This window comes from Camarhynchus parvulus, chromosome 6, assembly GCF_901933205.1.
Source record: "Camarhynchus parvulus chromosome 6, STF_HiC, whole genome shotgun sequence".
In the NCBI taxonomy this organism is placed as follows: Eukaryota; Metazoa; Chordata; class Aves; order Passeriformes; family Thraupidae; genus Camarhynchus; species Camarhynchus parvulus.
The window spans coordinates 15,754,577-15,781,212 of record NC_044576.1 but is presented as its reverse complement, the minus strand read 5'-3'; the positions used below and the strand labels follow the sequence as shown (position 1 = coordinate 15,781,212).

The 26,636-nt window shown below is 45.4% G+C and overlaps 1 protein-coding gene across 1 annotated transcript in view; it reads right to left on the bottom strand.

Moving 5' to 3' along the window:
* The window catches only part of PDLIM1 (PDZ and LIM domain 1), a 42,872-nt gene that overhangs the window by 9,198 nt on the left and 7,038 nt on the right, over positions 1-26,636 (bottom strand). Inside the window, exons 2-4 of the mRNA XM_030951674.1 lie at positions 22,396-22,547; positions 12,753-12,837; positions 2,479-2,669 (exon numbers count right to left, since the gene is read on the bottom strand). Coding sequence (XP_030807534.1) covers positions 2,479-2,669; positions 12,753-12,837; positions 22,396-22,547 — 428 coding nt within the window. The remainder of the gene's footprint in view (positions 1-2,478; positions 2,670-12,752; positions 12,838-22,395; positions 22,548-26,636) is intronic.

Below are 26,636 nucleotides of genomic sequence, written 5' to 3'. Positions count from 1 at the left end.
CAGGCCCCACTCGCACCTGGCTGGGGCTGGAGGAGGAGCTGTGCCTGCGCCGCAGCTCGGAGCTCTGCAGAGGGTCGTACACGGAGGCCATGGGAGCCTGCATGGCGCCCACCGGCAATGGGCGGCTGCCCACCCACGCGTCCACACGGGCAGGGGCAGGTGGGCTGTTCGAGGTTTGGTTGGGGTTTACATTGCCAAATTGAGGGCAAAATGCAGAGGAGGAAGAAGGCAAAGAAGAAAGAAATTAATGAAGGGCAAAGCCAAATACTTCAAGCCATCAAGCAGCTGCAGAATACTGTCTTAAGGACACACCACTGAATACACAATTTTACAGGTTTCTGGCTAATGCTGTGCCTCTGGTCTCACACTCCAGGTATGTCCACACAAAAACTAACAAGCAAGCCCTCCACTGATAAGCAAATGCATGGGTTATAAAAGCAATGAAGAAGTGGCAGCAGGGGTTTCATTTTACAGTAATTCCCTGCACACACACTTGTGGTCCCTCTGTCCAGACAAGGAATGCCACCTTCACTGCTGCTCTCCTCAAAGCTAGCCTTGGCATCCTACCGAAGAGTAATCTCACCTCCCATCCCAATCCAGATGTGCTTAGCAGTGGGGCTTCTCTGTCCCCACCTGCTCTGTGACATCAAATCCAATGGACATATTTTCTTTTATTGCTATATGTACTACACCCCTGCATTTATACCACACACCCTCCAAGGATGAAGCATGGACTAGGTCTCCAGTCACATCACCACGTGCAGTGGCAGGATCATGTGCTGGGTTCAGACAGGCTGTGTATCTGCAGGATGCAGGATGGGGATGCAGATAAATGTCAGGTAAACCCAGAGCAAGGCCAGGTATATACCAAATAACTCAGCGAAACAGATGGGCAGGAATTTAAAGGCAGCTGGAAGATTGTGCGAAGGGAGAACATAGACATCCTGTGCTTGTGCACTGGGGAGACTACACTGGGTTTTTAATGGCAGGCTGAGGTCCCTGGCTCTCATTGCAAATCAGCAGTAATTCATTTGCTTTTGATGACTCTGTAAACAAAAGCATGTTAGCATCAAAGCCTCATCCACAGTTTTCCCAGCATTCCTTTGAATCTTGCTGTGTTTCAGCAAGGAAAGGATGAAAGAGATGCCATGTATCCAAGATGGAGCAGGGCTGGCAATGGATGCTCATGCTAGGAGGAGCAGAGTAAGCCACAGCCCTAGGAGGAACCCACCTCTTTGCTGACCCCTGCAAGAGAAAGGGATCAGCTACAATTTTCCAGCCAAATCTACCTGGCTTCCAGTGAGCACTCTCACGTGGAGGGGACACCAGAGCAAACTAGGGATGGTATCTCACTGCCAGATGGTCCCATCAGGTTAATGCAATGTCAGATTTCCCTTGTCCTTGCTCTGCTTTTGCCCAGCCCCTGAATGAGGCTGCTGAGTCCACCAGAAGCAAATGAAGAACAATCTGTCACCTCATCTGCCAGCTGCAGCTCTGTAACTGCCTGGACGGGACCATGGTGCAGACTGGGCTGCCAGTGCAAGGAGCTGGTTTCTCTCACAGGAAAGTTGTCAGGCTTGTGCTAAACCACAATCAGGTCTTTGTACCCTGCAGCTGCAGAGGCTGAAGTTACTTTTGCCTCCCCATTCTCAAGTCAGAAATTTAATCAAGTATTACCAAAAGCACTGATCTTCCAGCTTTTATTATAAAAATAACCAAAGCCTTCTAGGCAGTTTGATACTGCTATGCAGAGACTTAGGGCACTTAAGCATCCTGACCGTCACAGCCAGAAAACTTTCAGGTAGCTTCTGGTTTATTACCACCAATGAAAAAAAGGGGAACTTTGAAAATCTAGGATAAAATAATGTCTTTGGTGAGGCTCAGTTGCAAACACAAAAATGAACAGGCTCTTTTAAGGTTGGGACCCTTTCCAATATCATACATAAAATCCCTCATACGGAATGAGCGCTTCAGCTACTTTTTAAAACTCCTGTGAAAAGCAAAGTTAGATAACAAACCACAGAAATATCCAGACTAAGGCAGAGCCTGGCTATGAATCCCAAGCCAGCTGGGAACAGGGATGGGTGTGCTTCCTGCACTAGCTGGTGCCTTTCCTGCCCAGTATGGCAGCGAAGCAGGCAAACACTAACTTTAGGAAGTGCTTGTAACAAGCTATCAGGCACCTGTTCAGACCAGCGGGCTGGTATGTCATGCTGAACGCACGCGGAAACTGCGTCGGTCTCTGCTGAACAAAGAAACACAACAGCATTAATTTCATGTCTGCACCCATGAAACATTCCCCACTCCTCCGAGCCCTGTCCCTGGGAACAACATCCAGGCTTGTGTGTCTTCTGCTCCCGCTGTCCTGAAAGAGAGCTTGCCTTGGTATAACAGACTGGTATCTTTGCAGAGAACTCGTGTCTCCTGAAGCCTTTCCCTGGAGGCCCAGGGAGGGAGGGGGGTGAGGGAGGTACTTACGGCTTGATAGGCTCCAGGGCCCCGGGTGATGTTTTTGTCTCCACCGCACTGTTGAAGGTCTGGATGTTCTCTGAGGAGTAGAGGCCTGCTGGGCTGTTGTACTGAGCAGTGATCACCCTGGGGGCAGAAGCTGTGGCAGCAGTGAAGGGCACTGCACTCCGATTGTGTGCACTTCCTATGTGCTTTATTTCCTGCATGCAAAGGAGCAGAGGCAACAGTCAGAGGTGCTCAGGCATGCAGGTGGATGCGACAGGGCAGCCCCACAGCACTGCAGTGGTGGCCTCCATGTGTGGTCTCAGCTGAGGAGCAGGTGACCACAACCACCAAAGCAAGTGAGCATCCTCCAGATGGCATGAGGGCCCATCCTGGTCGGCTTCAGGATGACCTTCAGGACATTTCATTGTTGACATACCGGCAACAAAAGAGCTCAGAAACACTGCCAGAGCTATTAGCTCAAGGTGCCACACACCTGGGAGCTCCTGCAAGCCTACAGTAACCTACAGGACCAACTTTCTCATGCAAGACTACAGATTTTAAGCATTTCTTGCAATTCCTGAGAGCAGGGTTGATTTCTATGGTACAGTGAAGATGAGGGGCAGAAAGAAGAGAACTTCTCAATGACATCTGAAAATTCGGCTTCCTTTGGACAAGGCAACCCAAAAAAGAAGGGATTTGTCATTACTACAAGTGCTCTGGAGCATCTCTGCTCCTTCAGCTAAGACCAGGGTACACAGCTGTCACTGATGAACAACTTTGGAATTTCTGGACAAGAAAATCCACAACAAAGGTGTGAATTGCCATTGTCAATACAAAAGATTGCCCACAGGCAGCGACAGCTAACTTTCAGCAACTTCTTCAGTGTCAGAACCACAAAATATCACCCAGGTGTTCTGTGTTTGCTGCAAATTGGAGGCTTCCAGCAGTGGTAGTGTATACTTAGAAACACAGGCTACAATCTAATAAGAAAAAGGGCAAATCCAAGTTAAATAAGACTTGAGCTAGGACTCTTCTTAATCACAGGCAGTGCTAACAAAAATGAGAACATTTCTAAGCCCTATCACCAATTCAGCAGGCTGGGAATTAGCAGCCTTCTGGCAGAGATAACAACATCCAGGGCTTATTTCTCCCCAGAGAAGATGCTTGACAAAAGCAAGAAGAAAGTATAATTTGGCCTCACTAGAGCAGGCATGAGAAAGGACTAACAGCCACAGAGGGGGCTGAGATATTGAGGGCTAAGAGAAGGCACCAAAACACGATTTTTGAAATGTTTCAGCCAGCCATAGAGATTGGGCATGGCTTCAATACAGGGCTAACAGCCAATGGCACAGGATGAAAGGGGGCACTTCTCAGCCTGCTGGGTCCCAGCTCTAACCCAACTAGTTCCCACTCCCACTCTAAACAGGCCCTGACTTCTACAGCAATGACGTGAGCTTTGACTGCGCTGTGAACATCTCACAGTGCTTGTTTGATAGAGATACAGTTACAAGATAAACACTCATTAGACAAAAAGTATCACTTAAATCCCCCTACAGATTTTTCTTTAAATCACTTTTTTGTCTCCAGACTTCCTTAGGCAGCTGGCTGGCCTTCCCAGACTGACAGATGGGAGTCATCTCACTTCATGGCATTCGAATGCTATTTATGGCATCAAGCAGAGCACAGAATCCCTCAGAGAAGAGCGGCTTGGATCCAAAAGCCCTCATGAGTTACAAGCCATTGGAAATCAGCAGGGTAGCTCAAGATGTTCAGGTGTGGAGTGACAAGGCTCCTCTCCCACAGCTTTCTGGCAATATGTATGGATGTTAGCCATTAAACTTTCCCACACAGCAAAGGGAAAATGACCCTGGAGTAACTAGCTAATCTCCCTTTGTTGTAATCTCATTCAAACCACATAACAGGACTTATGAAAATAGTCCTTCCCTTGGCAAAAATGTGGATTTTAGCAAAAAAAAATTACTTTAACCCATACATCAAACCATGGGGAACAGTTATATCAGCACTAAACACACATGGTAGCCCACCATTCAGAGGCCATGAGTGGGAGATGGTTACAGATGTGCACATAAATACTTGGTTTCATGGAAGACCAAGAGAGAAGGTTTAGGCTAAGGGGGGTTATATTCTTAGGTCAAATAGACTCCACACTGAAATCATGTCACAAGATGTGTTGAGGAAACATTTAAGCATTAATCAAGAATGAAGGAAAGTAATTTACAGTTTGGTTGGGTTTTTTTTAAACTCTGGTTTCCTAAGAAAGTAAGGTGTCTCAATTACATACCCAACAGGCACATGGGCATATTGACTCTTTGAATGTGTCAGCCAAGCCAAGCTGAGTTTGCCAGTGATGGAGGCCTCAAGGATCCTTATCTTCCTGCAGGTGTTGAGGCAGGAAGAACAAGGCAGCTACACGGAGCAGGGAGACTGACATCACATTAGTGCCTTGACTCCAAGAACTGCAACACACACTCTGGCACAGAACCCACATAGAAGCTTTTATCCTGCTTTTGGACACCAGGTAGGTTTTCTGCTGTGTAGTAACACCAAGACCATAAGTTAAGCTTTCAAAAGTGCTGGGACAGCTCCAGGAGCTCTCAGGTGTATAGAGGTCACTGGCTAAAAGGGCATTTAACAGTTAAACAGAGAAATTGGTGCAGAACCTGGTGTCTGAAGATTGGAAAAATCCCATGTGGAGAACAGCAGAGAAGGTGAACAACTTAAGAGTATACAGACAAGTATTACAAGAGCAGTATCATTAAAAAGTGCACTTGGATAATCCAAATTCTCCAGCACTTCCTGTTACACCATGCTGTTCTTTCTGCTCAAGCTGTGGAAGGAATTTGCAAAGAACAAGTGCCTTCATGATCCCAAGATCAAAAGATAATGTGTTCTCACTGTCAAATATATTTATCTAGGGATTTTCCAGAACGGCCAACATAGGGCTTGTGCTGTGCAGCAGTTTTGTTAAAGCCCCAGCTCCTGGAGTCATATTTATGTGACAGTCTCTCACTTACTACTGGAAAAAAAGTCAGATAAGTGACACTCCCAAAAACCTGTCCACCAGCAGGCAAGTGGAAAACATTAGTCCAAAAACCCAGCTACACTGTGCATATGTGTGGGGACAGCACCCAGTTTGTGCATTTGAGATGCCTAGGGTTTGCAGCATCTCTAAGGCTGTGGCAATCCCAGGACCAACACAAGAAAAAGGGGACAAGTAGCATTAAACAGCATCCCTGGCTGGAGCACAGACTGCAAGAGCAGTAAGCAATGGTCAGTTTGCAGAGGAAGAACTGGCAGTCACCTAAAAGGACATGATTTTATCCAGTCAGGACATGACCTGCTCTTTCTTTAAGAGTAGTACAGAGGACTGTGATTAATGTTAGATCCCTTTAGAGACACCTTCTGTTGGCACCTGCAGGCAGAACTGGAAGCACTTGCTTCACTCTCCCTGCAAGCTGTGGCACTACCTCAGTCCCCTTACACCGCTCTGTCAGCAGCGAGCAGGGATACCAGCAGTGGTTATTTTGGTCTGAAGCTGGAGTATGGAAGCTCCCAAGCTACCAGGTAGGATATTCAAGGGCATTATTTTACCACTATAAACTGATACCATGGTAGTGAAATTGCTTTGTCTGCACAGACATCAGCCTTGCTCTCCTCCTTCCTTTGCAGGGGTTGTTTCCAGAGGGCCCAGCAGAGTGACTAGACCAAGCTAAACTAGATTAGCAACTGCATGGACTTCTCTACCAGCTTCTTCTTAACTCTCACTTCACTTTGAAATTGAAGCAATTCCTTCAACAGCCTCCTCCCTATCTAAAGCTATCTGCCCATAAGAACAAGCTCAAAATGGCTTTGGAGCACAACCCCATGTGCTCCCGCTGCAAATGTCCCCATCTCACAGAAAAAAGTTATTTTTCAATTCCAAGGACAAACAACATTTGTAGCTTCAGGTCAGACATGCACATCTTCTGCCAGATGAGCTTTCTGGGTGCTGGCTGTTAGTGGCAGCACCCAGAAAGCTCATCTGGGTGCTGCCCCTAACAGGGTGGTCATCTGGGGCAGATGGAACACAGCTGTGCACTGCAGACACTGCAACACAGCCATTCCAGCTGGGTGCTAAGGGGGTCCCACTGCCACCACCACAGCCTGCCAGCAGTGAGCTGCCAGCAAAGGTGCCAGGCTGTGAGGATGGGGAAAGCATCCCTGTGCCAGGGCAGGAAGCAGATCAGCTTTTCCTACTGCACCAGCTGCAGGCTGCGTCATGGGGAATTATCAGGGAAAACAATGGCCCCTTCCTCCCTCTCATATGAGGCCATCCTCAGTGACACTGACGTGCAGGCTGTGAAATCCCCACAGCTACATCAGCTGTCACTGCTGTGCCTGCAACCAGCCAGCAGCTTAGCATGGGAGTTTGCTTCCTCCTCACCTACACTTCCACCACTGGACCCATTTCCACCATTGGGAATGGGGGCATGCAGCTTCAGGGAAATTCCCAGCTGTCAGCGAAGCAGACAGACAGACAGCCCAGGATGAGCTACCTCTATCAGCTGAGCTGGGACCCATCCAGTGGCATAAAGCCATCTGGACACCTTCATGGCCTCATGCCCTTGAGCAGGTTGGGAGCAGACTGGGCTGAGGGTGGGCTCTTGGGTCCCTTCCACCCTGCGGTGACGTGGCCAAGGCCATCCTGTGCAGGGTCTGTATGGACGTCACCACCACCAGAAACAGGAAAAATCTGGAGGCATTTTGTACTCACTGAATAAACTAAACCAAGATGTGCGGGGTCAAGTAGCCTCTCCCTGTTAAGTGGGGTTCTCCTCTCCCCACAGCACGGCTGAAGGCATTCAGCTGGGCTGGGCCCTCACAGGTGCTGGCCAATGCCAGCTGCCACCCACCTACAGCACCCTCACTCCCCTGCCTGCCCCTGCCCCTTCCCAGGCCACCTCTCTGCAGTCTCTGGTGGAAAGAGAGGTCAAACATGGAGCAAAGGGCTGCTTGAAGCCAAACACCACTTTCAGGTGTGCAGTAGTGATTTACAGACTGGCCAGCTCTTGGAGTCAGGGGATTCACTCTCACCTCATGTCACAAACTAAAGAAAAACATAAAAATAATAAAAATCAGCACCCAGACACTGCAGTTGCAGGGAAAAGCAATAGCCCCCACAGGTGCCTGGAGCAGCCAAGTGAACCAGCAAAACGTGCTGCCTCACAGGGCCTCAGAAACGTGGGATGTTTTTGCATTCCAAGTCAGAGCCCAGAAGCTCAGGGCAGGCAATGTTGGATTGCACACCTCGAGAGCCACGCCAAGAGGAAACAAGATGAAACATTTCTCAGTACAAATGTTTACTCAGCTCTAAGAAAACGGGCCCCTGACCAAACCTCAGAGTGTGAGAGCACTCTGGTGCTGTGGGTAGTGAAGGAGAGCAGAGACCAGCAGGCAAACCCCCAGCTTCATCCTCGTCCTTGCAAAGCCACCCAGGGAGCAAAGGCCACACTCGTGACCAGCTGGTGTGTCTAGGGGCAGGCTGCTTGTGCCAAACACACAGCAACAGCTCAGGAGAGGACATCTTCATGGCAAACTCCACCCCATGCTATGTTTCATCAGCTGTGATCACAAGTATAAAGAAGTGCCTTTACTTTCACCTCTCCCTCTATTATTGTTTGGGGTTTTTCAGCTATGGAAGGATTTTTTGCAATGCTTTGAAATCTGATTAAAAATTAGGAAGGGTTTGGGGTTTTGTTATTGTAGGGGGGTAAAACAATAAGACTAGCTTCCCACATCCTCTCCCTCCATGTCCCTGACACATTCCACACCCATGCAGTAATGCCTTTTAACCAAAACCAGCAGGTCGCAATATGCCAGCGCAGTTCCCAGTCCCAGTATTGTTACTTTATATACCTCTTGCTTCATGCATTGCCCACACATGCACAGCCTTATCAAAGGCCAGGCCAGCCACACACCCAGTTTCTATAGCCCCCGCCTGCTTCGTATCCAAGGAAATAAAATACACAAGATGGAAACAATGACATCACTCTGTAAGAACAAGGATGAACACAGGACAGACATTTTTAAGAAGTTTTGGGAAGACAGAAGTGGCTGTCTATTTCCACCATCCTAAAAATACCCTGATTCACCCTCAGAGCTCCTCCAGCTGCTAACCTCTGTCTGAAGGTTATTTCTATTAAAAAAAAAAAAGTCCTTATATTTGAAAACCCTTACTTTTTGTGATTAAGAAGAGCTGAAATATCCATCTCAAACCAAGAGTTTTCTCTGGTATTCCCAAGGTCTGATGTTAATACTTGTCCCTTATTGCAAAGGGAATATATAGTCTGCAGGGAGCTGGATAAGTTTTTGAAGGCAGTCTGGGTATTGACTGTCCTTGAAGCTGGACCCTCTCAGATCTTTCTCTATATTAGCTCACTCAGCAAAAACAGAGACCTGGACCCCACTGGCATCTGTGTCTTACAAAAAAAACCCCAATACAAAATAAAAATACCCAAACAAACAAAAAACCAAAACAGACCCCAGGTCTGACAAGACTTAGCACAGTTAGAGGATACAGAATTGTATTGTTTATTTTACCAAGAGGCAATTCAGCCCCTTGGGTACAATTGGGCCCCATAGGCCCTGTGTGGCCCACGATCACCAGAGGGCGTGGCTGACTTCAAGTTCTGCTGGTCTCTGGTCAGTATCATAAGCATTAAAATTACCGTAGCCATCACATAACTTGTTCTTTCTTGCTGTGACCACTTTTCTCAAGAGACATTAAGCAGAAGGGAGAGACAGACATGTTATTTTAGTCTTTCCCACTGTTGTGAGGAAAAGACCTTGATGGGAAAATGCCACTGAGCTATCAGCCTTAGGATCTGGGTTAGAAGTGCAAGTGAACTAACTGAGTAAATATGCTAAGAAGACTGTCATTTCCTTCCTCTGGTGTTGCCATGAGCACCAAAACAAAGCTAGGTCAGCTGCTGAGCTATCAACACCAACAAGCTGCCGCCCCTTTTGATGAAATGCAATTTTGTCATCACTCTTGCCTCAGTTTAAATTAATTTAGAAGGATAAGGATAATGGCAAGGAAATAATAATAAGACTGTAGCTCTTTCACGGGCAAAGATCAGCTTAGACAATGAAGTCAGTCTTTGGACTCAGGACTTTGGGGAATGCATGGTAGGTTGCAGAATGGCTTTTTATTTTCTAAAGGCAAATAAAAGTATCTTGAATGTACATTCCAAGTAAGGAAAAACACTTCCACAGGCATGATGCAGCATGTCACCAAATATCAGCCTCCAAAAGGATTACAGCAGTAAACAAATAGTCCATTTCAAACGGGGTAAAAAATGTATAAGCAGGGATCTTAAAATACGTAGCTAGTCATAGACAAGCTCTTAAGGACTGGTTCCTGAGACAAACTGAAAATTAGGTTCTTTTGCAAGATTTTTTGCAAAGATTTAGCAGCTACATCAGTAAATATGAAGACAAAAAGAAGGTGGACAAGCATGAAAAACTTCCAAGATACCAAAAGTAGGAGAGGCAACATCTAACAAACTAATTCTAAGAAAGATGGTAATATATCTGAATAAATCAATTTCTACAGCAAGAGTTTTAAAGACTTTTTTTTTTTGAGCCTGAAGTAAGGCTACTCACATGTATGATTTTTTGTCTGTGTTCAAAGGGCTATGTGCAAAGCCAATGAGAACCATTGTCAGAGGACCCTGGACCAGGATTTAAACAAACCACTTGGACTCAGCAAGTCCTATTTTCTTTGGTAAGTGAATTAATAAGTGTTCGGCACTAGACTGTTGCCAAGAAAAGCAAATATACTGTTTTCACTGGCCAGCAAGTTAGAAAAAAAACCTGAACAGCTCAGTTTTGCCTTCAAAGATTCAGCTCTACTCACAGCTTCAACCAGTCATGCTGGAAAAATGATATCAGCATCTTTGTGGTAAAAGTCATAGCAGTTTGCCGTGTTGGTATACACACACATAGCATTTTCTGCACTCTGCTACTGATGATTTGCAGCAGGCCTGGCCAAAACCCCTGATGATGCTGCAAAGACACAGCCCCCGAACGACTTGGCCAACACTTGCCACATGCTGTGGCAGGAATTGGCATGCTCTTCTGAATTCACACTCCAAGCAGAAACACCTCACTACAAATCTCACTTGCTATAGTCAGGTTCTGAAAAAGCAAATGGGAAAAAACTCCCAAACAATCCACCAAACAACAAACCCCACAACCTTACAACTTGATGGTATTCCTGACACTTTGGCATAGCAGTTTAGAATGTTCAGACACTGTTATGCTTTGAGAGTAAATAGGAGCTTGTGGTTTGGAGACATGATGCATCTCCCCTCACACTGCTGAGTTCCTGTCTCAGTATGCAGCAAGCAAAGCCCTTTAAAGTTAAGCCCAGTGCTCTGAACAGCAGCAAGCCCCACTCACATACACAACTGCAAATTATTTAATCTGCTTTAATTTAAAGGAAGGGAATAAGAAAATACAAGACTTATGTGAGTTTAAATGTTCCTTTCACATCAGGAAATAATTCTTCTAGCATCAGCCATCAAAGGGGTCAAAGCCTAATTTTCAGGCAACCATTGATTCTTAGTACAAGATTAAGACAATGGTCACTGCTCAGAGATAAGCTCTGTAACACAAATTTCTCCACTCAGTTGTGCATCAAATTCTCCTGCTCAAGTGAGTTACAGGTTATTACCAATAAATTCAGTTGTACTATACTTACAAACTAGCAGTATCAGGATATCTATCCAGTGGCCAGAGCCAGAACCAGATCTAAGACTTAGGATGGAATGCCTTCCACCACTAGCATTACTGCTAAATCCTGACCATCTATCCAGGCTGTACTGGGGGGCAGGGGGGGAAATGTGGTGGGGCAGTGAGTGACAGGGGAGTTCAGTAGCAGGTTTCTTGCTGCAGTTAACTACAATTAGTAAGCTACTTTAAAATCCCACCTAGGGCATGTATTGTGCTGTGTGCTTGATTTTATGGCATTTAGCTGAATTCTTGCTAATGGCTACATTGGGAAATTGGTCTCTAGGACTGAGTCTCCTGCTGAATTAAATGACAGCTCTCTGCATCACAGCAGCAAAGCCTCAGTGCAGACTCTGCACCACTCCTTTGGCAAGAGATAGCCCCCAAGGCTGAAGCAGAGCCTTTCCAAAATCTGGGCAGCAGAAGGCACAGACCACACCTCAGCTCAACAGTGTCACAGACAGGTGTCACCACATGGCCCCAGCTCAAATGGCTCAGTCTCACACTGTGCCTTGGCAGAGTTATAAATACCTGGAGAATGCCACACTGATTCCTTGGGCCAAGCAACACAGAGAAGCCTGATGTGAAGGAGAACATGGACAGATTCCAGGCCAAGGCCTGGGCATGGTGTTGCTGCACATGTGCTGCTTTAGTCTCAGGTCCTTTCCAACCAAAACAGCCATGTTAGTGCTTAATTAATTGCAGAGTCAAACTAGTTTTATAATCTACTTATTTTGCTAGAAAGACTCACGTGGGATGTGTGCTTGGGCCAGAATCCACTGGGGCCATGTCACTGCCCCACTGAAAATCCAGAGGAATTGCCACTGACTTTAGTGTAGTTATTTTGGTTTTTTTTTGCAGTGTAATCCTCTAAATCTAGCCCAGGCAGTGCCCCTGCACAGGTTGCTGTTATTTCTACATTTACTTGACAGAGGCAGCAGGCCAATGAAGCAAGGCTGTCAACAGGTTACAAAACCAACTTCCTAAACAGAGGCTGCATGATCTGCCACAGAGATAGAGATCTAAGATGCTAATATATTTCTCTTCCACCTTCTCCACAGCTAGACTGCTAAGAGCTTACTGAGTAAGAGAAAAAAAAATCCAAACCAAACAAAGAGAAAACCCCGAGTCAATAATATTCCTCACCCCTTAAGTCTTTTCTATCTATGACAACCAACTGGCTTAGTAGAGCAGCAATGATTTACTGAGCCAAACCTCTACAGTGCCTTCTGTGCTCTGTGGTAGGTGTGAGCATGCAGCTGGCAGGAGACGCCTCTGACCCAAGCAGGTTACCTCAGGCATGGCACCCAATCAGCTCTCCACAGCAGCAGGCTTCTCACCATGAGGGAGGGAGTCCAACTCTCAAGGCCTCCAAGGGCCACATGACCTCTGGTAGTATGGAGCATGATGCTACTCCCAGCATGATTAACAGAGTGGCATACGCTAAGCTTCTTGGAGGATCAGGCCCAGAAGGAGGGAACGAGAGCAGTTATTCCAGGACTTACCTGTGGCTCAGAGGCCAGATTCATCTTATAGGGATGTGTCTTTCCCTCCTCACTTACAAGTGGTGACCAGACTTTTGCCTCCGTTCTGCAACACATAAATTTTGAATAATTAATCTGTTTTCATCAGTGAGAACCATAATTGTTATTAAAAGACTCAAAGTTCATCAATTTCTCAAACATTTCCACAATCTCTCATATATAGCACAGCCCACATCAGGAGGAATCCAGACAGCCTCATTTTAGGTACACAATGTAGGTGGCTTAGATATGTGAGGTCCTTCGAGCAAGACAAGATCTCAGTAGTGACTGTGCTGGCTTACTCTCTGTGACTCCACAGACAACACATCAGGCATGGGCTCCCACCCAGGCTGTCAAGCTGGGGGTTACCCAAAAACAGAAGCTGGAGACATCCTGCAGATGCCTTAATTAAGTGGGACAATTCAGATTGCTATGTGCTTCAGCTTTTATGGGTAGCCAGGAAGAGGAATGATTCTTGTCTGTATTTACTATATAAAGAACATTTTGTTCTTGAGGTTGGACTGCCTTGGAGATAAGCTAGAAATATTTTCTCATTTGGGTCTCCCGAATTTTCTTCTTATTTATAGTGGTATCCATGTTGAACAAACAGAAGCCTTGTGGAATGATGAAAAAAAATAAAATCCCCGCCTACAATGGGACTAAGAACTGAGACGACCTTGTGTGACAGAGAAAGTCTACATAACCTTTTCTGGTCTGTGGTCTGACCCAATTACTCACAGTAGTCTGAAATACAAGTCAAGATCTACAACTAAAACCAACTGCTTTTACCATCATCATTGTGGAATTTTGCTATGTGCCAAAGAACGACAAACAAGTGGTGAGGAAGAAGTGGAGTGCTTGGATTTGCTTGAAATATGTTGTTGGAAACATTTCTCAGAAGTAAAGACAGTAGTTAGCGTCTCAGATAGATTCAACAGTGCCACTTTTCCCAAACATTTGAATAGTAGGGAATGAGTGACTGCTGTTCAATGCTAAACATTGCATCATGCAGCAACCAGATGGCTGATAAACTCTCAGGATGAGGTCTGAAAACCATGTTCTGTCCTGTTGACAGAAGCCCTTTCTGGAATCTGGAACTGGAAGTAGATGTACTTCCTAGGTATTTGTAGGTCAAGGACTAGCTATAATTTAAGTACTTAGTTAGCAAAACAGGGATGCTTCCATTGCAAATTAACTGGATAAGTGGAAAGATTTTTCAGTTAAAGAAGGGAGGAAGAGACTAGAAAAAGAAAAGGCTGACAAGGATGGAGAAACAGGGTATAGAGCTACCCACAATATATTCAGTCTGGTGTGCACCATACCTCTAAAATCCCTGCAACGTCACAGTGTTTTTTAAACAGCCCAAACTTAGCTGAGATGCACATATACATCCCAGACATTTGCTGCATAAATAGTATTTCAATATTTGCACCTAGAGGGTGGCTCAGTGGGAGGAGATGGGAGGCAGCATTCTCAGTCAGGAAAGAAGAATAGTTTTATTGACCTGCTATTCCCTTTATTGCACAGTGGACTTTACACAGAAGAAACCTGAATGAAGGCTGTTGTGCTGTACCTCCTTTCACAGGAAAAGTACAAACACACAGGTCACACCTGATATCCTTTATAGGTATTCAGGAACAGCAAACCTTTGACTCTTGGTTATTGCATCCTGCAAGCCCAGCTGATACCTGACAACCCATGCCACTCAAATGCTGCTGTCTGGCAAGCTGGGGCACACACAAAGAAGTATGACTAACAGCTGCATGGTATCAGATCCACACCAATCTATCATCATCTTGTCACAACAGCTGCTGTTACTGGGTGTCCAACATGTCTCAGGTGAATACAAAACAACCATTCTCTCCTTGCTTCTGGACACCCATGCTTTAAGGTGCCTGAGGAACCAGCAATTTCACCCAGATTATGGCTATCAAGCCTCACAAAATCACACCCATTTCCAGGATAGCTGTATTTTCCATGCCTGAACACTGTTTGCACATAGGGAAGCAGCCTGATGGCCAATACAAAGCCTTATTCCTTGGAAGTGTTTGGAGATCATGTGTGACCAAGTTCCATCTCCTCTGGAAAAACAGGGGACACAGCAAAATGTAGGGAAATGAGACACCCAGCCAGCCAGGCCATAAGCAAAGGGACATTGGCTGGAGATGAAGGAGCAGCTCAGAGAGCATTAAACACTTCTGCTGATTTCCAGCATGAGGCATCCCTGTGCCAGTTCTCACAGCAGTGATTCAAGAACTTTTGAGGTAGCATTTTCTTTCATAGCAGTTTATTATAAGCTTTCAGAAGTATGAGAAGGCTTTATTCACACAAAATTTAAGCCTAGGGCAGGCCAGTGTATGAGTACAGAACAGAAACTTCCCCCCAGGCACTTGTTTTCATCCCACTGGCCCTCAATGCATTTGAGGTGCTGATCACACAGCACTTTGGTCTCCAGAAGAGGGGAGGCAATTATGGCCAACTACTGCAGCCCATGGGGGCTTTGACCAAATTTTTCTTCTTTATTTATAAGCAAGGCAAATAACTCAAGTTTGGTCCCCAGACTGCTGCCATCCTGCTCTGTCTCTGGATATAAATGGAAGCAGTAAGGTCACTCCAAGCTTTACTTTCAATCCAGTCTAGAGGTTATCCAAACAGAAATGTTAAATAGGCCATGCATCTGTCCCTCTGAGGCAGGGAAGATAAAGCTGCCCTTTGTATTCACAACAGCTGCGGAAGAGCCCTTCAGCCACTCTCAGCAGCCCATTTATGGCCCCAGTGAAGCAGAAAAAGGACACAGCTTTGCTCTCCCTGGCTTTACCCAGCAGATCTTTCAAGGCATGTGCCCCATCCCACCTGTGGAGCCCACAGTCTGTGGGTCTTAGGTAGAACCACGATGGTCCCAGCTCTTGGGAAGGGTTTCCTGGCTCTTCTTGTGTCAATGCCTGTAATTCTACTGAAGTGTGGCAGGAGGAAGAAAAACACCACCTAAAGGTTCACCTTCTGTCCCATTACTGGCCCAGGGCTTACTTTCTGCAGTGTTGGGAACTGTGGGCACCAGGCACAGACAGCAGGGCAGATTAGACTCACTGTGTTTGCATCTTATCCATATGGTTCCATATCTTAGCTATATAAGGAGGGAGCAGGTGTCAGGGTAGACAGCTAAACCCAGCCTTGGTAACAGCACCTTCACTTCACACCAGGCTGGTCTTGGTAGTAGTGGCTATCTGGAGATCTTTCTGTCCAACAGCCTGCTGGGGAATCCCACCCTGTCTGGTGAAAGCCAGGGGCTTTGGCATCCTTATCAGATCTCAGAAACTCCTGATAAATGCATGAATATTCATTTTATGATATGGTTTCTAATGCATATTCTTTCAAATGAGACTCCATCAGAGAGCAACACTCAAAACAATGAAGGAGACAAAAACATGACACAAACAAGCCTGAGAATGTGGGTCAGGAAAATTAACTGCAGGCACATCTATATACAAACTCTGACATTCTTGCAGTTCACATTTCCATGTTGCTTCCTTACTACAGGATAGAGAGTAACTTAGATAGGGCCAGGGAATGAGCTATGCATCTCCTGTTTCATCCAGGCAGAAACCAAAACCCAAGATTAGAAAGAAATTTCTCTGATGCTACTTTGGGTGCACAGGTACTGGTAGGAAAAAGAAGGAAGGAAACCACATGCAAGTCAAGGCAGGAATATGGAGAGGTATTTATGAAACAACATTTTTCAAGCAGCTTGTCTTGAACATGATGTAATGTAAACATTACAAGAGCCTGGATTTTGCTATCAGTGCTTTGCGTGCAAAGCTGGGCCATAGCTTCAAGGGAGAAGAGCTGGAAAATGAGGGTCTAATTATTTGTGCCAGGAACTGTGCGGAAGAAAGGCACATCTACATGCATTCACATCTCATTTCAAACACTGGGATGTACACAACTAAGATACCAAGTAGCAAATAAACCCCAAAAGACTGAAAAGTTTCTTGTCTAGCACAAAATTCTTTAGCTGAAAAATGAGGAAAGACCTAAAGAATTTATCTTTCACAATCCTCTCACCAGTTTTCGACAGGCATTTTAATAAAGATTAGAAACTAACTACAAGAGTTGTCAGGCTACCAGGAAGGTACCTTTTAACCAGCCTTTTAGCTGCAACAGCTGTCAAATGCAGGCCTGCTTTAAGCATGAGTAGTCACTTTTAACAAACATCCATTAATGGACATATTCAGTTTGGCAAGCAAAATTGTACTCAGGCTGCATACAGCCTCCTGCCATCTCAAACAGCAATGACAGTCACAACTTCCTGGAGACAGGAGGCCCCAAATGCACGTCTCCATGCCCTCTTGCATTTCAGGTGTCTTTATACAACCACTAAAACCAAAAAGGCAACTCCAATTTAACTTCTGTAGCTTCTTCTGTGTATCTGGAGCAGGTTCATGACAGCTACAAAGGCTAACATGCACCTGACTGCTCAGACACACTCTTCTAACTAGCCAGCTGCAGAGTTAACTCTTACTGCCCCACCAAAGAGGCTGTAAAATCACAACAAATAACAATCTTGATATGCCAAAATTACTTTGAATGTGTTTGTTGTTAGTAAAAGCTGCTGGCATGCATCCACAAGGGCTGGAAGCACCACAGTGGCCATGGAGAGGTTGGGAGCAGCCACAGAGGGCCAGGCAACCTGCATGGCCTTATATAGCTGCACACTGAGCAGCTGGCTTTTCCCAGGGCCAAAGGAATTATTAGTAAGATGACAGAACTGGAAAACTCTTCTTGGCAGGGAAGCAAAAAAGCAAACCTAAATGAGTCAACGGATTCCACCAACTTCCTAGAACAGAAATCCAAGCCTATTGTGGCTTTGTGCAACTATTCCCCACAGCTCAGATCTGGGAACACAGGGAGCAAGCAAGACTGCAACCAAATCTACCTCACAAAATGAAAGGACATGACACATGTGCTCTCTTCTGCTTGATAAGAATCCACACATGATCCTTTCTGACAATCCATTTAACAGTTCCTGGGGGCAGACCTGATTTCCCTGATCCTAGCACTTTTCAAAGAACAAATACATAGCTTCACTCTTTGGCAGCACTTTCAACAAATTAAAAGACTATTTTGCAAACAAAAAAGGTGCATTAATGTATTATAAGCTGGCAGCAGAGTAGCAGAAAAGCAGCTTGAAACTTGAGAAAAATGACAGTAGAAGCAGAACAGGACATTACATATCTGCAACCTTTTTTAAAAAATATTCTCCTCTACCACCCTCAAACTGCCTCCAGACATAAAGGGAAGGACAGACTCACTACAGGAACACCTTTTTTGTTGAAAAAACCCTTATATAAATATACACTTTACCTTTGAGTAGCTCAGGGCTGTACAGTTCCACCACCCATCTAGTGACTACAGCCAGAGGCAAAGAGCCATTTGTTATAGAAATAATTTTCACCTGTGCTGCAATGAACATTTGTCTGCTTTTGTACATCTGCAGCCACAACAGAGCTGCGTGTCAAATTTATCATGAGCACTTCCACTGACATGGGCGATGCCTGGATCATTTGACTATCCTGTGAATTTTGTGGTAGGAGTATCTGTTTCTCCTGCACCTTCTTTGCTTTAAATGCTCTTTTTCAGAGAAAGCATCTTACTCAAAATACACTACATTTCCAAAGAAAGTTGATAGCTGTCTCCAATTTGTTGGACACATCTTGCTGCTTACCCTCATTAATGGAGAGCAATGCTGGGAGAGGCTTAGCTCAACCCTAACACATCAGTGCAGTGGTGTTCACACCCTAATTTGAAAAAATGAAATCACCAGGAAAAAGAAGCATAGCTCTTCTAAAATATTCAAACTTCATTTTTCCTATGGAGAGACTCAAAAATCTCCCTGTGAATTCCTCAGTTCAGCAACCAGGTAGGCTTGAGTTGACTGAAACACTGTCTTGAGCTTGATTTTACACTGCTGAAGACAATAATGGAACCTTTACTTTGGTTTCTTGGTAATTACATTTATCTTGAAACAAAAAGAAAAATGAATGAACAAACAGGCTCAGAAAAGAGCAGGAGCTGCTGGACACAATTTCAGTGGGAATTTGGTATCTTTGGCAACACTGCTGAATATCCACTTTCGAGGCAGAAGACAGACCTTTCCAACTCTGTTCACAAGTCAAACAGCAAAGCACCTGGCAGTGCCACTTAGGAAAGAGTACTCAAAGAAAGCAATTTGTGGCTGGGTTTTAAATCCTAGGAAATTATGAGATTTGCCTCTTTGGGTGAAAAAGCAGACCAGACATGTTTTCTTCAGCTAGAAAGTTGATACATTTTTAATGGTGACTTGTGTTAGACAAGATTTCCTGCCTACAATCTGATCTGAAATATTTTTGGACTGTTACCATTGCTAAGAAAAATAGCAAAACAGGAAACATTGGAATGCTGTTGATATACACAATCAAGCATACAGTGCAAACAGCATTTCCTTTACCAGAAGCATTTAAGTCCTTTCAATTCTCTATATTTACACTTCTCTTAAATAATCATTAGTAAGTCAAACATGAAGACATCTTAACTGCTTGGCTATCGTTAAAAGCGAAGAGAGTTGCCCATTTGAAGAACACACATGTATAAAGATTATTTTGGTTCACAGAAGAGCAGATGAAAAAGACAAGCATGAAACACTCTCCTAGCTTCCAGCTACTTGCAGCTTAAAGGTTTTCTGCAGCAGAGATACCTCTATTGTATGTGTTATCCTTTAAAGATTTGCCTTGCAATAATTCACCCCCTAGGGTCTTCAAACCACATACACTCATCATGTGCACAGCACAGTCACAAATGAAGTCTCCACTGTCACAACAGTGCTGATCATTTGGTGAAACTGAAACACCTGGTGTGAGCTCAGACCTGTGTCTGAAATCCACCTGGCACAACCTTGTTGCCACACTGAACGCAGGTCAAGGAATATTTAGCATGGGTAATCATTTAAATAAGTAATCATTCAAAATTCATTAGCTAGCAATTTAAAAATCACTAAGGACTTAGGCTTTCACAAGACATCTCTCCAACAGTGAGTAGAAAAGAAGGACAGGGAAGACTTCTCACTCCAGAAAACCTAGCACAGCTGGGCACATCCTCCCACCAGCTGTGTAATGTTCCAACCCACAGAGGTGCTGCTCTGTCAGAGCAAGGATCTGTGCCAGCACAGCTCCTTGGTACAACTGATTCAGCTAATGAGCTACAACTGCACAGAGTGGAGACCAGACCCAAGGGCTGCTGGTGTTGCAGTGCAAATTATATACATTCCTTTTCATACTCAGCCAACTATTTACAGAGCTGCTTTGACAGAGAAAAAACTTTCAGCTCTGACCTGACTGTATTGTGAGCCTTCCTCACCAACCGTATGGTCAAGCCTTAGCGACAGAGCTGTGCCCACCAAAGCTCAGGAAGCCCAAGCCATACCACTTGGCCAGGTGGCACTCATTTTCCCCAAGAGCTTTCCAACCTCTCCATCCCCATGGCAATGCCCTTCCCTTCTTCACAGAGGAGGGATCACCACCACACCACAGTCTGTTTTCCTCACCCACTTCCCCTACCTTAAGCTGAGCAGGAAGATGAAGTATGGCTCCAGGCCTTTTAAAATGCTTTCTCTGTCACCCCTCTAGGCATTCTCTCAAGGCCTTTCGTTTTAAGGCCTTAGATTGTAAAGAAGTTCTCCTGCCTCAGCAATAAAGACCACATAGCACTTCTGACCACTGAGTGCAGCTGCATTTAGAGCAACACAGTTATGGGGGCCTAGAAGGTGACACTGGGCATTAGGGATAAAATATTCTCAACAGAGTACAACCAGGAAAGACAACATGATGTACACAGATTTTCCATAGAGCAATGGGTAGTAATATCAAACTCTAAAGTGTAAGAAGTCAGATTACTGCTCTCATATTCTTGCAGTTTTGACACTCTTCCTGGCCTTCTGTCAGCAGAACTCAGTAATCAGTACAGCAGCAGAAGCATCCAACACACACTCATGCTACCTCATTGAAAGAGGGTCTTGAAAGAGTCGAGTTGTGTAAACTGAAAGCCCCTGCACAATTTTACACAGCTGCAGATCCAGCTAGAAATCTCTCCCATGGCAGCTTCCAAGCCCAAGGCCAATGAAATGTGCATAGGGTAGCTATAAACTTAACGACTTTGTAATTAACATTAGCAAACACATTTTACAGACTCAATGATCTGTAAGAGTGAACTTGCCTGCAGGCTAAAAGAGCCCTTGCCTCCCTTCTGCTTTCCCAGCCAGAACCACATGGCACTGGTTTGCCAAGTGAAGCAGCTGGATTTTGGAGAGGAAAAGGAACACTCCTTTGCAGGAAGACAACACACTGCGAAGTTCAAGGCCAGTATAAAACTCTGGGGTTAACAGGCTGCTGCAGTGTTCACTACCATTCACACTGCCTGCACTGTGCTCCATTCTTCCCTCTGTGAATTCCCTTAGGGAACCAACAGGCATTTTTTTGGTCAAGACCCATCACTTCCTCCTGAACTGGGAAATGCCTGCTGAACTCCTGGCATTGTCCAAGCCACGGTAAAGACTTGTGTTTATCACAGAAAAGCCCTGAACAACTGAACCACTGTGTCATTGAAGGCATGCTTTTGCACTCCTTTTGAAAGCACTTCCCCTGCATCTGCCCTGAAACTGATGGATGATCCCTCTCAGGGAAGGCAGGCACAGGCAACACTTGCTCCAGAGCAAGTAGAAATGCCATGCTGCATCTACCACCTGGCTTTGAAAAGCACTGGTACCTGCAGCTGCAATTCACACCAAAAGGAAGGATAAATCCGCAGCACCCCCCAAAAAAACAGGCTCCAGTTCTTTTAAGTAGCAACAGTTCAATGCAAAGCAGAGCCCTGCCTTCCCATCTCCATTTCCTCTCTGTACAAAGATGGCCCAAGAACAAAGCCTTGCTGGGGAAAGGAATGAAGCTGTCCATTGTTCTGCAGTTCAAGATGGTGGGAAGGCTGAAGCCAGCTTGTGCTCTACACTAGTGGCAGAACTTGTGGCTCAGCTGTCACCTGCCTTTAGTTTTTCAGGACTTGGAGAGACTGATGCCTAAGAGGAACTTCATTGCACCCTGGGTCATCACTGTTTAAGGCTGACAGTGCTGTTTGATCAAGAGGCTTCAAAATGTACAACATTTCTGAGTCTGTGCTTGGCAGAAACCAGGCAATTAATTCCCTGGAATAACACATAAGCATATATTTTAACTGCTAAAGGAGTGCAATGGGAAGGAAGGCCATCTCTGGTTGCACCTCCTCTGCTATGAGTGAAGTTTTCATGAGACTATCTTTGGTTTCTTGCTGCCAGGAGCCACAGAGTAAGTTGACAGACCCTGCCATAAATTATCAGCCAATTTCTCACTTGGAAAGTTGTTTTCATAAGGTCAAAGTGCAGCAAATGCAAGCAGCATTAGGATTAAAGGATGAAATGCAGCTCCTTCTTGCTAGCCAGCATCTGCCAGACAAAGTGCTAAGAGGTCAAGTTAAACCAGCAAGACGCCTACTGCCACACCAAAACACAGCTACTGCCCACCCTGCAATCCTCCCTCTCTCCAGCCCCAGCTGCCCAGCTACGTACCTGCTGACTGTCAGGGTCAGTTCATCTGTGCAGCCCTTGATTTTGTTTTGTGCCTCAAGGTGTGTCATGTTGTCTGTGTTCACTCCATCGATGGCTATGATCTGGTCTCCTATACACAAGTTGGCTATTGCAGCTTTGCTGCCTGGAGTCACCTAAGAGAAAACAAAAAGAGTGAATGGACTTTCCAGGGAGGAGATTTACATAGCAACATTTGAAAAGGAGTTGGAGAAGCTGTGGTTTTTCTCACTGGTACCTGGAAGTAAAGAAGGTAAAATTAATTAAAGTAAATTCTAAGAAGAAATTTATCTAGGTCTTTTAGATAAAGGATTTTGTATGACATTCCTCATGAAAAAGGTCCCAGCTAAAACTTGGCATTTTCAAACAAATCAACTAAATGGCTTCTTCATTTTACCCTACTTCTTTTAAAGAGGTGTCCTCTTAACAACTGAGACCTCTTTGGGCCAAAACTATTGCTTGGGCAGAAGGTGAATAACATCATGTTTGTGGCTTTGCAAACACTACATAAGATTTTGTGCAGCTTTAATGAGTTTATGAATGGTGTGTAATGATTTCTATGAGCTTTCATCCATTATTTAGCAGGCAGAGGAAATGAGAAGGGTGGACTGCTCCCAGACATGAGTACAGATTAAAACATGCCTTGCAGCTGAGACATACCTCATTTATGAGTCCATTACAACTGGTATTCATTCTACACATTCATGCTAGGTTTCAGCATGCTGGAAAGCAGCTGAGCAAACCCAGCAGAGCTTTCAGACATAAATACCATTCACAAGATTTAGAAATCCCTCCTAACTAGGGTTTGGTTGGCAAATCATTGCCCTCAGGGAAACATTTCCCTTCTAGAGGTGTCACACATTAGCAGCAATCACTGTTTTCCCTGGGCCAAATCTGAAGCTGTTCAGCATATCTCCTCACAACTGCAGTGGGCTATTTTCCCCAGCCAGAAGAAAAATCATAAGATGCTTTTCTTTTTTCACCTCTCTACTAGGAAAGCATTTAATGGAAAAAGAAAGGACATGGAAGTGGCTCACAGATGTCCAAGCTGACCATCAATCCAAAGAGCTTCAGATGGGTCAACCAATAGTGAATGACTACCTGCCCACCACTTTGAATGCTGCAAGCAGTCTCTGAACTGACAGAGGAAGTGCTGATGAAAATACCAGACAAAGCACCAAATGGATACAGAAAATCTGATTTACTTGTGAAGATCACCACCTCCCAAGCTGCAGCCCTCAGCTGACCAGTGACCTATTGAGGCCATTGAGTGCAATCTGGATTCATTGCCTTGAGAGTACCTCCTGTAAACCTTGCAACAGGGTGCTGTGGTTCAACCCCAGCCAGCAGCTGCTCACTCACTCCCCCACCTGCAGGACCAGGGAGAGAACTGGGAGAGTAGAAGTGAAAACTTCTGGGCTAAGTTAAAGACAGTTTAATAGGAAAAGCAAAAGCCACACACACAAGCAAAGCAAAGCAAGGAATGAATTCACTCCTTCCCATGGGCAGGCAGGTGTTCAGCCATCCACAGGAGAACAGGGCTCCATCACGCATTATGGTTACTTGGGAAGACAAACAACATCACTCCAAACATCTTCCCCTCTTTATGTAATGGGCACGATGTCATGTGGTCTGGAATATCCCTTTGGTCAGTCGGAGTCAGCTGTCCCAGCTGTGTCTCGTCTCAGCCCTCCCCAGACTCCTCACTGCTGCATGGCAGTGCAAAAAGCAGAAAAGGCTTTGGCTCTGAGTAAGACCTGCTCAGCAATAACAAAAACATCTCTGTACTATCAACCCTGTGCTCAGCACAAATCCAAAACACAGCCCCTTACCAGCCACTGTGAACAATTCTAGCCCAGCCAAAACCTGCACACAGGGACAGTTCGAAGCTCTGAAGAAATCCTGAGCACTGATAGCTGCCTACAGTCCCACCAGATTTGGGAGCTGTCATTATAAAATCCATAAGACATATCCCTAAACATATCATTAAAGCAAAACGTGTCTGCAGGAAACACAGTGCAGGTCCTCTCCTGATCTCTGGACCTTATCTGAGTCACTTGGTTTCTTGGGGCCTTTATTTCCTCTGCTACCAAAGGAGGGAGAGAGGCACATTACTCACCCCTCTAAGGAACACCAAGCTCAGTACACTGTTACCATGATTCATTGTCAATCTTGCCAAAGGGTCAAGAACAACAGTGGATTAATGCCAGCACTGGAACACTGCTGGAGACTGAGCCATACAGCTTGCTGTATTTCAAGACAGGTAATTATACAATATGTGATAGGCTGGTAGAAGCAATCATATATCACCAGCAACAGCTAAGCCACAGCAGCCAGGGACACTGAAATACTGAAGCCTCCTGAGGAACCCCCAAGAGCCACCAGGAAGAGCAACTGGCATTTACAGTGACATCTCAGTGCATTGCCAGTGCTTGTGGTGTCAGTTCCCTGCTGTGTCCACTTCAGAGGAATTGGAAATGCAAGTGCTCTTCTCCATCAGGTAAGAGCCACTGGGAGCACAGGGGCTATTCCATGCACTCAGGTATTCACATAATCCTCTCCCCTAAGGACAAGCTACAAGGTTGCACAAAAATATAAAAGAGATGTGTATCTGCCAAAAGTAAACGTTTTAAAATCCAGCTTCTTCAGGTCTGGAAATAACTTGCCCTGAAATGCAGCCTTCCACAAACTACTGCCTACAACATCCAGCTCGTACTGTCTGCCAGGACTGTTCACAGCAAACATGTCTGCACAAGGGCAGGGTATGGAGGGAACCCATCCCCCATCCTTTTAGGATGATTTATAGCTACTAATAATGTTCCCTTCCCCCCTCACAGTAAGGTCTGGGCTTATCTCAGTGCTGCCAAGCAAAAGGCATTTCTCTTATTAAGAGAGGAGCACAGAGCTGCCACCGTGATGTTTTCCTGCTTTTATTTTTGTCACATCCCTGCCTGGTCCATGGGAAGCAGCAAGGGCAGGCATGTGGCTGGGGGGAAAGCAGGCAGAGGTGCTCAGAGCACTGGCAGCTATCAGCCAGCTTACACAAAAGGACTCCAAAAATGAACACAAGCTTGAGGCAAGCAGGGATCTAGTAAATTTTGCACCTGAAACTGCTCTGTTCCTGCTCTCAGATGATCTAAAGCTTTGCCCCAGCCTCTCTTACCCTTCCCTCTTGACTGAGCATGGAGCAGAGAACAGCAGGAGCCAAGGGACCAGCAGGCAGTGCCTTGCACATCTTATACAGGTGGGTGAGGCAGTATTGAGCAGATAGAGCTGCACTTCTGCATGGATAGGCAAGAAGGGCTGAAAGACACTGCAAGGGACAAACCTTGTACAAGTCACAGCTTGTGCAAAGGCACAGTCTCTTGTGTCCTTCAAAAGAGCTCCCTGACTGGTCTGGGCCTCCTCCACTGGGCTTGAGCAGATGGAACATGGGCAGACTCACCAGGCTCCGGGAGCCTCCCAGTTCCAGAGACACCATGGCTGGGTGAGTAAAGCTCTGCACACCTTATAACACCATGCCTAAAGGCTTCCTCTGGAAAGGAGCCGTGCCCTGCCTTGAGGTGATTGTTCCCAAGCAACTGGGTAACACTGCCATTAGGTCATTTTGCTGTTGAACAGACAATGCTGAGTAAGGCAGAGCAGCACTGACTCATACTGTGTCCAAAACTGGTCCCAGAGTGATGCTCTGCTTGGGTGGCGTTCTGTGTAAGAAATCTGGGCTACTAGAGAAATATTCTAGATACTTACAATCAGACACATCAAACCATGTCCTTGATACCAGCTCAGACACATGTGCCAGTATATGGAAGAAGGGAAGAAGCAAAAAATCCCCATAATCTACAGGTTTGATTGTGCACTCTTTATTCATGCAAAACTCAATGTAGTAGATAACAGTTTAGACCAGTTATGGGCTTGGACCCCCCTTTTAAAACAGGTCCCACAGATTCAAGATTGGCCAAGCAGCAAAGAAAGTGCTATGAAATATCAACTCTTCAGAAAGTCTTTGGGCAAGTGCATTTACAATAGAAAACACTTTGATTTAGCAGCAGGAGAAACATCTGGCTGCTTATTCAGCTCCCAGGACCTCTTCATAAAACTTCTGTCTGTCCCAGAGCTTGCCAAACACAACTACATTTTATATTTGATGTAATTCCCTCCATCCGTGCTATCTAACAAGCTCTGAAGCCCCTGGACAGGGGTAGTTGGTGCCTTTTTTCCTCCTG